Below are 16,971 nucleotides of genomic sequence, written 5' to 3'. Positions count from 1 at the left end.
TACAGTTGGATCTGGATTTCCCTGTGTAGGCTGTTATGAGAAAAGGTCACTGAGACATGGATCATTACCCTGATTTCCCATACAAATTAATGTTCCCAGGTTGATATGCCAGCTTTCAAAGCCCTGTCAAACATCACGTAAAGTAATGTATAATGAACAATACCATTGTAATGACCTTTTGTTTGCACTATAAACTTGAACAATGACAAGAAAAAAGGGACTCAGGGCGGGTTCACACCAGCCTTGTTTAGTCCGATTGAACCAAACCCTGGAGCGTTTGTCCCCTCGGTGCGGTTCGTTTAGGTCGGTGTAAACGCCGGAATGCGGACCAAACAACCGGACCATGGTCCGCTAGAAAAGACGGATCTCGGTCTGTTTCCAAACGAACCACGGTCCGGTTTGATTGAGGTGCTAACGTAAACAGACTTAAAGTGTGACCAAATACAGGAAACAAACCATGAAACTGTGCATTGTAGATTACGGGTGCTGACATCTGCAGAGACACGCACTCCGACAACAAATCATTAAAGTCCGCGATCATGTTGAGTGTGATTGAGGAGTGTGCTCTGTTGCTTTGTTTACTTCAGGGAGTTTTCCTACGTGGAAATTCTGACCAATCAGAGAGCAGTTTCCCCACGCATCAAAACTTAAGCTGCCGTGTGAACACAAACCAAACTGGAGGCAAAATGCAACTTTGCAAAATGTAACAATTTGGTCTTTGATTCGGACTAAACAAACAGACTTTAGGTGTGAATGTGCCCTAAGTAAAAGAAAAGAGTGGAAGAGACGAAAAAGAGAGAAAACTGAGATGTAACCTCAAATTCGGAATTGTTCAGTATTCCTGCAGGACGGCCTTGTTGAGCTTTCATCGGGTCCAAGGGTAGACCCATGAAGAGCTTTAACATAAAAAGGGATTCAATAGTTAGAAATCACTTTTGACTGTGTCACTGTTATTTATATAAAGTGATGAATGAAATTTAAAATTAAATATTTGACTTGACATAACCTGTGACTTGACTTGACTTGCCCAAAAAAAGAATGACTCAAGACTTGTTTGAGACTTGGACCAAATGACTTGAGACTTACTTGGGACTTGAGCAAAGAGGACTTGGTCACAACACTGCATATATACACTACATGATAAAACATTTTGTTTTAGTTGACCAATTTTAAAGTTCTATTATATATTGTTCCTGAAATCTACCTGAATTCAGTCTTCTGCTCGGATCTGGATAATCTGATCCATGATCAAAATAATACCAACCCTACTAAAACATTATCAACACTTAACATGTTTTTACCAGATTAAAACTAAAACTGTATTCTGTGATCAAATCCTGTTTTTACCTTTGAACAACTCATTTTTAAATTTAGATTCAATAGACAGCCACAATCAGCTTTCTGACTTCTGAACAACTGTGACCAAATACTGGTTAATTTAGATCTTGTCCTTTACATAGAATACCTTTATTGAGATATGCAGGGTTCCCACTCTTTTTAAGAAATCACTTTCCAGGACCTTTCCAGGAGTTTTTCTTAACGTTACAGGACAGCATTTGCTCCGAAATGGTCATGTAATTTAGCGGTAGGCTTTTTACTGACACATTTAACCCAAGTTTTATTCCACATTTTTTAATGATGCAGGCCAGTCAATTGTTCACGCTCCCACTCAGACCTTTGGGCAATTTTAGAGTCACCAATTTTAACGTGCAGCCCTAAGTCCAGTAAATTAGCCATGTAATGATGTCATATGGCTTAAAAAGACCAAGTCATTACATATGTGTAAACACAGGGCGAGACAGGCTGCTCATCTGCAGAGGCTGCAAGCTAAGCAAGGTAGCGCAGAGATCCCTTTCCCCAGCAATGCCATTGGAGATACTCTTTCCATCGCGTTCTGGATCTAACCCGCCGTCTCCAGTTGGACTTCATGATCAAATGTCCGAACCACCTCAACTGTCTCCTGTTAATGTAAGGAGCAGATTTGCTTTGAGCTCCCCGTGCACGTTGAGCTCTCTAAGGCCGAGCCAAGCCGCCCTGCAGAAGAAACTCATTTCAGCTGGGAGATTCCCTGATCTCTCTTATATTTGGTCACTAGCCAGGATTGGAACATCAAGCTTTGCCTTCTGGTTCACCTCCCGCTTAATTGCCAACAATCCAGCACAATGCCCAACAGCCAGATACAATTATAGATGAAACACATCACCCAGGGCTAATCTGACAGCGTCCTCAGAAACTCACCGTCTCCTCTGAACAGTCAATATATTTCATCGAACAATTCCATGAAAGGCGTCATGCTTGTGAAGACCTTTTTAAGTGATGTGCGAATCAAGTGGCAAAAAAAGAAGAGGCGAGACTGTGACAGTGAATAAAGATATTTATTCATTTCTGAAAAGAATCTCAGCTCATGCAAGGATACAGCTCATGTAAACAAAATCACTTGTTATAAATGTGCACAGATTTCTTTTCTGTCTCGGTGTCAAACTCTGGAATGTACAATATGTGGAAGTTAAGCCATATTATAGATATTACACGAAGAGTTGTCACCCGTTCTCTCTCTCTCTCCCACACTGTGATTATTTCATAGCCCAGCCATATTGTTTAAGAGCTGCTGTGCTGAAAGGAAGTTAATGTTAGGCATCAAATATTGAATGAGTGCCGTGTGCTATTACGCTCAGATATACAGTATCAACTTGGTCAAAGCACTCTGGAGCCCAGGATTTAACATCACCGACGCAGCTACAGTCCGATGTTTGCGAACAATGCCAGCAGAAGCATGCACACACACATCAAACACATGATACAAAGCCTGAGGATGATTTAAAATCAAATAAACACTTCTTAAGACATCTGTGAGATATGTATAAAGATATTTCAAATAAAAAAAACATGGATAACAGTAACCAGTACTTTTTGTGGTACACAGTAGTAGATGTTAAACAAGTTATACAACACTTAAAAATGGGAAATTAAACCTGCTGTAAATATTGTGACCAAAACTCTGGGACGAAGCGTGCCTAATAGTAATCCAGATGGAGGCCAGAGGGGGTAACACTTGCTGCTATGTTGGTTTTAGTTCCTCCAAAGTATGTCAATAACGAGATAACGAGAAGCACACACTGTAACCTCAGAGCTCAGGGCTACGACGCATTAGCTCGACTCTCCCTGTGCTCTACATCTCTGAGGCTCTGAACCCTCCTACGAAAAGAATCCATCTACTCGGATATTAGAAGATAAGAGCGACTAGATGTGCCGACTTCCTTCTTTAATGCTGAAAATGCTTTTGAGAAAAAGAGCAGCAATGCATATTTCCTTTCTCTGTTCATAAGGGTCATCTTACAGCCTCTGTGTGTAGGGCTGCAACACTTCAGCCTGAGGACACTCCAAGTGGTTTCAAAGACTTCAGAATCAGCCATACTACTGCGGCAGCTCTGTGAAGCTGTACTTTATGCCTGGAGCACAGCAAAGATATGTCTCGCAACAGCTTTACTGTTTTTTTTTTCGACATTAAAATGAATCAGAGTGCATCTTGGTCAGAATCGAGGGGGGAAAAGGCTGCCTTAACAGACCTGCTCGTTTATGTTATATGTCTTCATAAAAACATAAACATGTGCAATATATTAACATACTTTTTTAAAATTCTCATGTAGTAATAACCCAGTATCGTCGAGCATTATTGTTAACATGCTGATGTTTGGCAAAGTGTTTACTATGGTCACAAACGTAGCTTAATGCGTAAGTGTGCTAACGTTTACCAATAAGTACAGCCGAGGTTGATGGGAATGTCATTAGCGTTAGCAGGTATTTGGTAACGTACAGTACATCTAAAAGAGCAACCTTGTGTGTGGGCTGGTGTTGTATGGCTCCAAACCTCAAGTCAAAACAATGCAATGTTTGCTCACAATAGTGTTGGGCAACTGTGTTGGGTATTTCATTGGGTAAGTGAAAACATGGACTTTAAGATGGCATTATGTGAAAAATCAAGGGGACCACCGAAATCATTAAGATTGTCTTTGAATGTACAAGATTTCATGGCGATCCACACGTTTATCAGCAAGTTTAAAGTGAACCGATGTGTTCACAGTGGAAACGGTCAACTCAAAGACCGTTGGTGATTGCACTGGCTAAAAACACAGTATGCACCAATCTGCCCGGGGATCGCTAATAAAAAAAGAAAACAAAAACCTCCATTGAGAGTCACATAAAATGTTTTACACATTCAGGTTTTAACTTGCTCGTCAAACATGTAGAATAAAGACAATAGGGGTAATTTCATTGTTATTGCTGCTCTCTACTACGCGCTTCCAGTTAGCTTAACTCGTGCACTTGGAATGTGGAAAGAAATATCGACTAGATGAAAGACGTCAACAAAAAATGACAGGGTGACTGATGGATGCTGTGCATGCTCATGCATAGCACATTACAGAGCAGAAAGACAAGATTCCTTACAGATCATGTGATTCATTTTGAACCAAAAAAGGGTTTGGATTAAGGAGACGAGAGGTAGAATGGGCCCGGGATAAGTATGAAGAGGGATTTTGGCCAGATTCAAACAAGAGAGGAAAAGTAGGTTGCAGAGATGATGCCAAACATGCCGATGTGTTGGTCGTAAACCTTTCTTTTCTCCTCTTTTTTTTTTGCATATGGTTTCCCTCTGCATTACCTGAAGAATAAAACTCTCTAAATCTCCGAGGACATTCCCAGCAAGAGAAACAGTTAGACAAAAATAGAAGATATCAGCCTAGAAGAGGCCCTGCATTTAGTATTTGACTCGGCATGTCAGTAGACTTAAAAAATATAGATATACAATATCATGCTGCGACATTTCCAGAAACCATCATGGTATATATAATCTCCCATTACAAACACTTTATATAACAGGCACAGCAGTGTTACCCTGGATAGGAATGCTAAAAAACAATACAAAAAGACAAAGAAAAACAAAAAGCACTGCAGCCGTGGAATGGACTGACAGGAGCGTGTACAAAATGAAAAGAATTTCTGAGGAGGATCGTAACTGAAATTAAACATTTTCTTACTTTTAAAAAATCAGCTATTGTGGATCATAAAAAATATGAGAAAGAAAACCAGGCAAGGAAAACAATTGCCCCTGCTTTATACAAAGTCAGTAGTACTGAGAGCGTACCTTCACCCTGAGGGGATTAAGCATCGCTGTAGTGAAGGGGAGAGAACTCGAGTGGCAGAGTTGTAAGTCCAGTTCAATAGTTTAAAGTAAGGCCTCAGTTTTTTTGTGTTGGCAAAATAAACTAAAGTAATTAGAGAAACATATAAATCTGTGACTAAATTACATCTAGCTTGAAAAAAATATATATGTGCAAAATGTAAATCTTACAAATATCGGGAGAGATTACGTTTGTAGATCGCTGAAAAAGGATTGTGCTTGAGGTGGTTCATCTGATTCCCCACCCTCTCTCCAGCCATTTCTCATCTGTCAGAACCGCCCACTGATTCTCTGGTTAGTCGACAGGCCAGCAGCTGACCTTAAGAAGCGCTGCTGATTGGAGTGTGGGCTTCACGTCGAGTGGATGGTCCGCTTTAGTTTATCTATCTCCATCTGCAAGGACACAGTAGCACAAGTATGTAGATTATGACACTGGGAAATATAGACCAGACTGATAATGTTGCTGTAACTAAGAGATTAGGTAAAGCCCAGGGGTCTCCAACCCTGCTCCTGGAGAGCTACCTTCATGCATGTTATAAGTTTCTCCTTACTCTAACACACCTGACTTGAATCATCTGCTCGTTACCAATCCCCTGAGACGCTTCAGTTGTTTGATAACGAGCAAAACATTCGAATCAGGTGTGTTAGAGTACGGAGAAACCTAAAACATGCAGGAAGGTAGCTCTCCAAGAGCAGGGTTGGAGGCCCCAGCTCTAGCCCATAATTCAGCCAACATAATTTTTTACAAAAACACTCTTAAGTTGCGTAATGAGAACTGTGGTACCCAGGGTTTTTTGGAGGTAGAGACTAAAAGGGGGTACTTGAAAGGTACTTTTGGAATACAGTTTACTCTATGCACAAGCTCAAATAACACTGCTGGATTGATTGTTTATGATGAAGTGGATCGTTCAATACCATTTCATACTTAGTGAAAGTATATGTGCGAGTGGCATCCATATTCAACCTGGCTTTGATTTACCACCTGCATCTCCAAACTGTACTTAAGCATGGGTCAGAGTTTGCTTACCGCTGACCACATGGTCCCGGCAATTTTTGATTTATCCATCACAATTGCGTGGAAAGTGGTGTATGCCACTTTAATGCCCCGTTTTGTGCGTTAGCAATGGTTATAAATGACACCCCATATATCGCAGTCTGAACAAACCGGATCTTGATTGTATTGTTTTCGTGTGAGGCCATTGGCAAAATGTCAGAAAAACAATGGAAGAGAAAGACTCATTGCAGACGCTCCTTTTATGTGCATGCCTAATGTAAACATGACAAAACAATGGAAGTTGGCATGGCTCTAATAGAGTAACTACAATGTATTAGAATGTAAAGCTGTATTATAACAGAAATCATAAACACTGCCTGGCCAAAGAAAAGTCACACACTCTGAAATTTAGTTGGACTGCATTCAGCTTTGATTACAGCACACCTTCGCCGTGGCATCGTTTTGATAAGTTTATGCAATGTCACATTTATTCCTTTCCAGAGTTGCATTAATTTTTCGTCAAGATGTTGTACTGATGACGGGAGAGTCGGGCCGCTGAGTAAAGTCTTCTCCAGCACATCCCACAGATGCTCAGTGGGGTGAAGGTCTGGACTCTGTGGTGGCCAATCCATGTGTGGAAATGATGTCTCATGCTCCCTGAACCGCTCTCTCACAATCTGAGCCCGATGGATCGTGGCATTGTCATCTTGGAATATGCTCGTGCCATCAGGGAAGAAAAAATCCATTGATGGAAAAACCTGGTCGTTCAGGCAGTCAGCCAAGCTCATTTTGTGGGGTCATAAGGTTGCTGAACCTCGACCTGACCAACTGAAGCAACCCCAGATCATAACCCTGCCCCCACAGGCGTGTACGGCAGACACAAGGCATGATGGTTGAATCACAAACGTTTAAGTGTTCTCGATCACGATCATTCAAGACTTTTTTCCTGCCACATTTCTTCCTTGAAGATGATGGTTCCCCTCTGTCCTTCCAGGTTTTAATAATGCGTTGGACAGTTCTTAACCCAGTTTTAGTAGCTTCAGCATCTCCTTGCTTGATGCAGGACGATAATTTGACCCTTCTGAAACAGAGTCACATCTTTTCCAAGATCACGTTGTATAAGAAATGAGAAGCTACTCACTGCATCAGTTAGGGTTCAATAACTTGTTGCCAGCTGACACATATTGATCACTGCAGTCATTTTCCAATGGAAGGCTCATATCGATTTGCTTAGTTAAATCCAGGTGGTGACTTTTTTTTGTCCAGGCAGTGTACAAGTCTATACTGTAGTCTTACTTTGTGATTATTACCCGTTTACTCATAGTACATACAACTCATGACATGTTGTATAACATATTGTTTTTCATCATTGAAATCTTCATGTAACTATAGTTAGTAAACCTTTGTGTGTAAATAGATTACGTCAGTATTCGGCTAATCAAATAAAAGTGATGAATTCAGACAGCTCAGCATGTATTGCTATGGGGATCAATGTTACCTGCAGAGTCATGCGCTTTAGCCTCTCCTCGTCCAGCTCTCCTCGTAGCTCCGCGATCTCTTTCCTGGAGATACACAAATACACACACTCAGGAAGTATCAGCACAAAGGAAACATTCTGCCTGTCATTGGTGGACCTCTCATTCAGCTCTGCGTTAGTTATGCTAGGTGGTTGTACTTTTGTGACTAACATTGGATCATGGTATATTACTACGAGTAACTCAGAAGGGAAAGCTACTCAGCAATCCTGATGCTGTACTCAATGTTGTTTAAGTATACATTGAAGGAGCTGTGTGATGACATTTGAGTGACATGTATTTACATGATTACATGTGTAAAATGTATTGATTGATTGATCGAGAACTGCATCTACATCAGTTAACGGAATTTATGGTTAATGTTAAGCGACCTACATAACATAGATTACTCTACAGAGCTTATTTTCATTCATTAAAACAGTCAGAAACCCAATAAAGAAAATGATGATCTGACTATAATGTTACATTATGACACAGACCAACAACTTAACTATGATGAGAAACTTGCAATTTATGCTTCTTAAAGGGATAGTTTGGACTTTTGGACACCAGGTTGTATGAAATACTTGCTAGTAGTGTAGTGGATGCAAAGCTATGGGGTCACTCAGCGAGTCCCGTGGTCGGAGTTCTGTCCGGTTCCGAACGTAGAATAAGTAGTTCTGATGAGATGCCAGGGTCATGACACCAAAAGGTTTTACCCTACAAAAACAACACGCAGGCGATGGTGATCCATTTACAACACAACATCATTGTCCTAGGATTTCATATACTGTGCTGTTATTTTGGCACTATTTTCTCTCTTGAACAATCCAGTATCACTACGCCTGCAGCAGGCCAGTTTCTCAGGTAAGCCGACGTAGTAGCTGCTTCACGTTGATTCTGACTGATTCACGTCATCGATGAAGTAAACATGTCGTACTATGAAAGTGCTGAGGAAGATTTACCTTTACCAACGGATCCAACGGGACCTCTAAGGGCACGATCCGAGTCAGGAATACAATGAATGTTTTTATTACTACAGCCAGGATAATCACAAATTCTCACCATTTCGACATGTACGTTCCTCTGGGACAAGAAACACGTCTCACAAGTAACCAACTCCAGCGTGTTCTCTTAGAAACAGCTGATGGATCACGTCACCTGAGAAACCAGCCTGCAGCAGGCGTAGTGATACTGGATTTATCAAGAGAGAAAGTAGTGCCAAAAAAACAGCGCAGTATGTGAAATCCTAGGCATGGATGTTGTGTTGTAAATGGATCAGCATCGCCTGCTTGTTGTTTCTGTAGGGTAAAACTTTTTGGTGTCATGACCCTGGCATCTCATCTGAACTACTTATTCTACGTTCAGAACCGGACAGAACTCCGACCACGGGACTCGGTGAGTAAGCTCAAAGCTTTGCATCCACTACACTACTAGCAAGTATTTCATACAACTTAGTGTCCAAAAGTCCGAACTATCCCTTTAAAAGTGAGCCCTGTGACCGACCCAATCTACGGTCTCTTTGAAGCAAGAGTAACAGCATATTTCCATTTCTGCTTTTCAGCCGGCACATATAAACCCTGTTAAGATAATCCTTTATTGATCCCAGGGGGGATTTTTGGGATTCTTTTGTCATGTGAAATGATTTCTTTACATTTGCTGGGCCTTCAGCAGTTCCACAGTCAGTAGCAGCTCCTTCATCTGGCTCCTCAGTTCATCCATCTGGGAGTTGGAGAAGTCAGGCTCCAGCTGGGCCCTGCCGCCCTGCGATGCACTGTCTGAGCTCGGGGCCGCTGCCACACTCGGCTTGGCCTCGATGCTAGTCGAGGCAATCTTACTGAGCAACGGTGACTGGGATAAGGTGTTTGTTGAAGGCTGTGAAGATTAAGGAAGGAGGAAAAATTCAAGAGTTAGACAGACAGGGAGGTGCAAAATGGTTGTGCAGCAGTGTTTTCCACACATAGACGATACCTGGGTGGGCTGCCCAAGTATATCTGGAGACCAGTTCTGTAATATTTCATTCTTTATCTGGACATTCTCCCCTCACACTCTGCCCTTCCTGTACCTGTCACGAGCAGCATCTCCACACATGCTCGTCAGAGAAACACACACACAAACAGAGAGAGGGAAACTAGTTCATCCGTCCTGTAAAATGCATTGACTGAAGTCTCAAGGCTCCTGTTAAATAAGTAAATGGTGGTGGTGAATACACCTGGCTAGGTGAAGAAAGTCACAATACTATGTTATGTTTACCCCGTGCATTCACACCTAAAGTCCGTTTGTTTGATCCGAATCAAAGACCAAATTGTTACAATGTTGCATTTAGCCTGGAGTTTGGTTTGTGTTCACACGGCAGCTTTTACCAACGGAGCAAAAGTTTTGATGTGCAGGGAAACTGCTCTCTGATTGGTCAGGATTTCCAAACAAAGCAACAGAGCACACTCCTCAATCACACTTAACATGATCGCGGATGTTTTGTTGTCTGAGTTTTTTACTTTTAACCCACACTGTTCCACAGATCGATCAGTTCCATCTCCTTTAGTTTTCACTGAACAGTTTGAACACCTCCGTATTTTTGTGCGTTTCCACAAGCATTTGTGAAATTGTTTGGTCAGCCCATATTTCTATTTCCTCATTGCTCCCCCACGTCTGTCCTCTACTCATCTCGCTGCATGTCTCTGCAAATGTCATGTTTCCTGCATTTTGTCCTGCTTTAAGTCTGTTAACGTTCTCACCAGAATAAAACCAGACGCAGTTCGTTTGGAAACGGACCGAGATCAGGCTTTTCTAGCGGACCATGGTCCAGATGTTTGGTCTGCACCAGAGTTTCATACCGACCTAAAACTTAAAACGGACTAAACAAGGCTGGTGTGAACCCGCCCTGAGACACCCACCCTGCAAGAAGAAGCGCTACCGCAGGTCCTTCACACCCACTGCTGTCAGACTCTATAACACCTCATTATAGTGCAATAACAGTACTGTAACTATCATCCGACATTCATACTACAATTATACATATTCTACCTCCAATATTGCTTGTATTACATACAAAGTTCATAAATGCTGTGCAATAATTCTGTGCAATAATCTTTGCTACACTGTGTGTTTTTATCTAATTGTTTTTTTTATCTCATTTCTGGTTTTAATGATGCTACACATCATGTGTGTTTTTATCTGTTAAAAATGTCTGTACAATTTTCTGTGCAGAAAAATAATCCCATGCAGCTCTATCGACGAGGACAAACGTGCACATAGTGTGTATAGTTTTATTACTATCAATTTGTTAGTGTTATTACTGCCAGATGTTTACTGTCCTTTGCCATGTGCGATTGCCAGCTGTACTTTTTGTCTAATTCTATTTTATTTCCCCGAGTACTTTTTTTTAATTTGCCTGTCTCTTCAGCTGCTGTAACATGTACATTTCCCCTGTAGGGGATCAATAAGAGCTTACCTTATCTATCTTATTTTATGTTTAGTATTTGTTGAAACACTGCACATCCTACTTTACACATTTGGAAAGAACTGATGAAATATTAATTGACCATAGAAAAGTCATTATCTGAGGATAACAACAAAACAAAGTGAGGTATGGAAGCACATTTATGAGGCTCTATAAAAGATAACTTGTGGTGTAGCTGGGAAGGGAAGGGTGGACTCCAGCGGGGATCATAGGACAAAGAAAGTGTGTGTGTGTGTGTGTGTGTGTGTGTGTTATGTTGTTTGTAGAGGGTAAGGGACTGGGATGATGGGTATTTGTGTTGCGTGTAAGATGAATGTGATATGATGTAAGTGTCTCGTATGTTGTGTCTCATGTTTTGTGTATGTAAATGGTTTCATGTTAGACTCACTCCATCCTAAGATAGTATACAGCATCTTATACTATCTTATACATCATGGCATTATTATATATATGTGTGTGTGTGAGTAAGTGATTGTAAGCAAAGCCCCATGGTGGAAAGCATGAAATTAAAATAAAGATAATTACATTAAACGCTGCACAAAATCAAGTAAAGGACATCCCGCCCTTTTCCATGTCTGGCATCTGTTACAGTCTTATTTACCTTTCTGGTCTCTGTTAGCTTTGGTTTGGCTGCATCCTCTTCATCGAGCTTAAACGATTTCTCCACGTTCACTTCCTTGTTGGGCTGCAAGAGAAGAGTTTCATTAACTGTTTGATCTGTATTCTTATTGATTTGCTTTTCAGTAAATGCTTTCTTGATGGCCGACAGTTAATAGCATGATAACTATGTAGCTAAAGAGCTTTTTACACTGCTAGTTCAAGGCGGGATTATTACGCCTCTGTTATGTTACGTCTTCTATGTAGAACGCACAGAGGCTGAATGGTGGGGGGAAGTCGTTCAGCCTCTGAGCCGGCATCAGAGGTAGTAACAGAGGCCAAGCGGATGATCCGTGTTGTTTAGAATGGCCTCAACCTTCTTCACATGACTCAAGTGTCCTTGAAGTCCGGCATGAGGATGGAGCTTCATTACGGTGCTGAGGCGGAAGCGTTGTGTAAAAAAGGTCCCTGCTCTGAAAGATGATTAGAGGGCAGGAAGCCCCTGTGTGGAAGGGTCTGCCATAAGTGAGCATGTCTCAAATGGTGAGGAGGTGGCTGTCAAAGTGCAAAATGTGGATCCATGTCTCAATAAAATGTGCTACTGGTGTTAGAATTGGGAATTGGGAAGAGCTGCTGCGTCCTCAGACAACCTTGTGTGTGAATAAGAGTGAGCTCTACAGAGTGTGAGTGAGTGAAGGGAGGTGACACGTTACAGTGAGGCAGGGACCACAAGAGACAAAGCAAATCAATGTTCAGAGGAGTGGAAATCTGGCGCATGTAGTGCTGCAGCAAAAGGCTTGTTTGGAGTTAAATGTTAAATTAATTTGTTGCATTAGATACATTATATGAAGTTTGTTGATGACTTTAGTGGATGTGAAGTGAGCTATAGTCAGCTTACTGTTACCCACACTCATACTCAGAAGGCAGTTGCGCTTCCTTTATCTAGCTAGAGCATGGCTCCAGTGCGTCCAACTATCTGCCTAGTTCACATTTTCAGTGGTCGCACACGTAAGCCTGAAGTTTATCATGAAACTGTTTCGGTTGTGAATCGGTAATGGTAAACTGTGGGGCTTCCTGTTTGTTGTACATCCAAACATGTACAAATACTTTGCTGATCTGCACAGGCATTACGCTCTTACTATACCACCAAAATCTGTGTGTGACTGTGAGCTCACCGAATGTCCTCCACCAAACTGGGCAGGTAGCCTCCTGCCAGGCATCTTTGGTCTGTTAGCAGTGGGATGAGAGAGCTTCTCAGAGGTAGACGACAACTCATCAAAACTCATCAAATCTGTAGGGAATAGGTAAGAGACAGGCAAACACGGAGAACGTGATTAGGTAGGGAAATAACGATGATTCTTATTCTTCCTTCTCTTAATTTCAATTTATTTGCAATCTAATTGCTGGTTAACAACTTGGGCATTGGTTGTTGACAAAGTAGGAGGTTTGGAGTAACTGAATGAATGTGAAGAAAAGAAAAGCTGACAAAAAGAAACACAGTAAACATGGATTAAGTGTCCTCAACTACAGAACATTTGTTTGAGGCTTTACATAAGAGCACAACAAAGTTCAACGAGTAAAGAAGCAGTTATTCCCACTTTTATGATGCAACACTGAAGAACTTTAGCAACTGTTGTGTAACAGCACTTTGAAACTTCACAGTAGGACATCGCTGTTCTCACATAAGCACTGCCATTGATTGCAGGACAGATTGAATTGTTATGTTCCATTGAGTGCCAGACCGACTTCTGGCATTTTAGCAGCTCCTTATCACCTCTCTCCAGTGAGAACTCTCCAGTGACTGTTCACTTCCTGGCTCCCTTTCTGTTCCCCATGTGCCTGCATTTATCTCTTTACTCATCAAAACCTCTGGATTTGGCGTTATGATAGTGCTAGTCTCTGGCTGATATTGTTATTAAATTATCACATTCAAAGTGTGCCTAAATGCTGGCCTTGTTTGAACATTAAATACAAGATACTGCAAATGCTATACACCATCTAGGTCCATTTATGTGCCGCACTGATCGGCGGGAAAATAAAAACAATGACACCATTTGAGGATTTAATTAATTCAAGTTCAGAGCATCTTGTGTAATAAAAAACTTAAGTGTAAAAACAAAGTTAAGTATGACAGTCTGCAGGTTATACTGTACATACCCATCTCTGAGGACTTCTCCCCCCAGTCCCCAGACAGTGTCTTGGGTTTGTTGGGCAATACTGGCTCAAAGTCGGACTTTGGTCGTGTGGAAGGCACCTCTCCATTGTGCCTGCAGATAAAAAGGAAAAGAAAGGGAAGAAAAACATGGAGCATTTCAACCCAAGAAACATGACATAACTGTGCACTTCAAAGGCCACGCCATCACTACTTACTGTACCATTTATAGCAGACACTTTCCTGAGATTTGAGAATCCATTCATGAAAAAATTGCTTTGAACACACGAGACAGGGCTGCAGTGCTTCTGTGTTTTAAAACCCTCTGAGACCCACATAGGGACATTTCTGTTTTAGCATGTCTTTGTATTTTGCCTCATAAAGTCGTCATTGTTTACAGTATCATTAACTATTACACACCCCCAGAATCAGCACAACCTCAGCTAACTGTACATGTCACTCAACAGAGAGTTAACTACACTACAATAGAGGATATCAGCCTAAAAAAAAACATATTTTATAACAGCATATTTTATTGCAAACCACGCTGCAAACCATACGATGGAAAAATAAACTTGATGCTGCAAGTTGCACACGTGTGTTAGGATTGTTCTAGAAGTGATGTGAAGCTTCGAGCTCCTACTGTTCATGAGTTATGCCTTTTCTTCTGGCCAGAGTCTTTTTTGACAGGAATTGTCTTTTTTTTTAAAAGAATCTTTTTATATAAAAACTAAACTTTGGAAAACGTATCTCTTCCCTCTCTTCTCTGGACTCTCTCTGTCGTCTCGCTTTGCTCTGGTACTCCTCCGTTTTCGCCTCCGTATCGTTGAATAAAACACAAGCTGATGGCAGCTACTGGAGCCAATCAGGGTGTCCGATTCAGAAACGTGACTGTCTACATCAGCAACAAAGATGGCTAATGAGCACCGATCTATACACACACATAAGATGATGAGCAACGCGCCAGGCAAAGAGAGGAGACTATCCATGTATTTTTTTTAAAGTTTACGCTTTAGTTTACTGACAGAACGGTAATTCACACAAGAGCTTAGGCTGGTTGAAAAGCTCTAAAACACGCAAGTCTGTCCGTCAAACCGTCAAAGAGTTATGACGCTCTGAAGACGACATGGAATTTGGGCCGTTATACGGACCCGTGGGTCTCAGAGGTGTTCTGTGGATGGACAGGTGCTATATTGATAAATATATAAATTAGAAATAGTAGACGTACTTGAGATTTGGCGAGGGAGCAAGAGGCTTGTCAGGCCTTTTTGGTGGAAGGCTTCCTGGCCTGCCTTTCCCTGGAGGGGGGACTGGCTTCTTAGGTGGGACCACTGGTGCTGCAGGCTTGGATGGCTTGTGATCTGGTGAAACAGAAAAAAAGTGAAGAGGGATTAGAAAAGGAGAATGAGCCTAACTTCAGTGTAGAACGCCCATCAACCAGTTCATCAGCAGTTCTTCTCCTTTTCAATTGAGAGGAACACAGAAGGACCAGCGCTGCGATTAAGCCCATCCAGAGCGATATCACGGCTCTTTCATCATCTGACTTCAAAGACACTTTGCAGGGCACTCCAGATAAGGCTGGGTTGATTGACGATGCCATGACAGTTATAGCCCAGGAAGCCTCCTACCATAGTAACATTGTGGTTTCAATTTTCTTCAAGTGGTCCTGAGATATCAGGTTCACGGGAATAGGACAAAGGTCAGGTCAGACTGTGACAGAAGGTGGGAAATAAGCATCAGCCAATTTCTGGTCAAATATGAAAGTGACTGGTTGCAGACTGACATCACTGTATTATTTAGTATCAAGTGTTAAATGAGTTGTCGGTGCCTTTATCATACCATGTTGGAAAAAAGGTTTGTTTTATCATATTGTTTCCTTTCATTTGATATTTGTGTTCACTTAAATGTGATTTAAAAACAGATGTGCAATGACCCGTCTCATGTCAAACAAAGGTTCAGCAAAAGTTTAACTTCCTGTTGAGCTTTCTTGCAGACTCTGAGCGTACTTTACTGTTCGTGTTTCCTGCTCGTAAACTGCACATATAAATCAGATAACACAGAATGTATAGTGCTTCCATTCTATGAGGAGTGTTACTGAAGACATACACAACACAGCAGCAACGGAGCTAAAGCTAAGCTAATAGGGAGGGATTATGTGAAGCTTGGTGAGATGGGGGCCAAGAAGAAGAGCTCAGGTCAACTATCCAATAGATTACTAAATAAAGCAACCAATGTCTGTTAATGTGGCACTGGCAGTAGAAGGTGGGTATTTTAAAACAATTCATTATGTCCATTATGACCTTTCAAAACTCTTGCTCCTCAATGTAAACTTGGCCCTCCGCGGAGGTTGTCTTTAAGACTGTTTGTGGAGTCGCAGCCTGTTTTCCGACCCTGCCGTCCAGAGAGAATAGTGGAGTAGTGGAGGTGACATGACGTAAAGAAACGATAGATGAAAACGAGACCTACCTTTGTCTTCTGGCCTGATGTGATGAGGTTTCCTATCGGCGCTTGGAACCTCTGGCTTGGGGGCTGTAAAATGAAACAAGGCGATGACTGACAGCAGACAGTAATTTGGTTTCCATAAAAGTTTCATACATATTTTATCGCATTAGAAAAATGTGTGGCAACGACAAAACGGACAGAAATATCTAAATCTCTCCAAAAAACAAAAACACCATTTCCAAAATAATTTCTGACACAGGAAATATTTCACTACACGACTGACCAGCTGCTTCAGCTGAACTGGTCTGATCAAGAGAGGTAGCACCTTAAAGCTGGACCTTAAAGCTGATTAGTAATCGTCATTAAACAACAAAAGAAAAAGATCATGTTTCCGTAAAGACGACCACTTAATGCAACATGCACTTGTTTTAATATTGACACTGTGCTTGAGGATAAGACATTTTATTACTCCTAAACCCCTTTGAGACCTACTCCTACCTCCTCTGCACAACAGCTCAACACAGGAGCACAGTACATGCTAAGTTAAAGATGACCAACCTAAAATACTACTTATAGTGCTGATAAACCGATGGTAAGATTATTTAACACCATGAATTTATTGGATTTTATCAA

At 41.5% G+C, this 16,971-nt stretch overlaps 1 protein-coding gene across 2 annotated transcripts in view; it reads right to left on the bottom strand.

Annotated features, from left to right (window-relative positions):
• Positions 1-2,361: 2,361 nt before the first annotated feature.
• The window catches only part of cd2ap (CD2-associated protein), a 57,312-nt gene continuing 42,702 nt past the window's right edge, over positions 2,362-16,971 (bottom strand). For both annotated transcript variants that reach the window (XM_069657288.1, XM_069657289.1), the window contains 8 exons: positions 16,363-16,425; positions 15,125-15,257; positions 13,902-14,011; positions 12,920-13,035; positions 11,749-11,832; positions 9,342-9,562; positions 7,672-7,735; positions 2,362-5,572 (listed from right to left, as the gene is read on the bottom strand). In XM_069657288.1, the coding sequence (XP_069513389.1) occupies positions 5,531-5,572; positions 7,672-7,735; positions 9,342-9,562; positions 11,749-11,832; positions 12,920-13,035; positions 13,902-14,011; positions 15,125-15,257; positions 16,363-16,425 (833 nt within the window). In that variant the 3' untranslated portion in view covers positions 2,362-5,530. The remainder of the gene's footprint in view (positions 5,573-7,671; positions 7,736-9,341; positions 9,563-11,748; positions 11,833-12,919; positions 13,036-13,901; positions 14,012-15,124; positions 15,258-16,362; positions 16,426-16,971) is intronic.

Source organism: Semicossyphus pulcher, unplaced genomic scaffold (genome assembly GCF_022749685.1).
Source record: "Semicossyphus pulcher isolate SPU_LCO1_2020_fin unplaced genomic scaffold, fSemPul1.0.p SCAF_11, whole genome shotgun sequence".
Taxonomy (NCBI): domain Eukaryota; kingdom Metazoa; phylum Chordata; class Actinopteri; order Labriformes; family Labridae; genus Semicossyphus; species Semicossyphus pulcher.
This window is presented reverse-complemented; position numbering and strand designations above follow the sequence as displayed.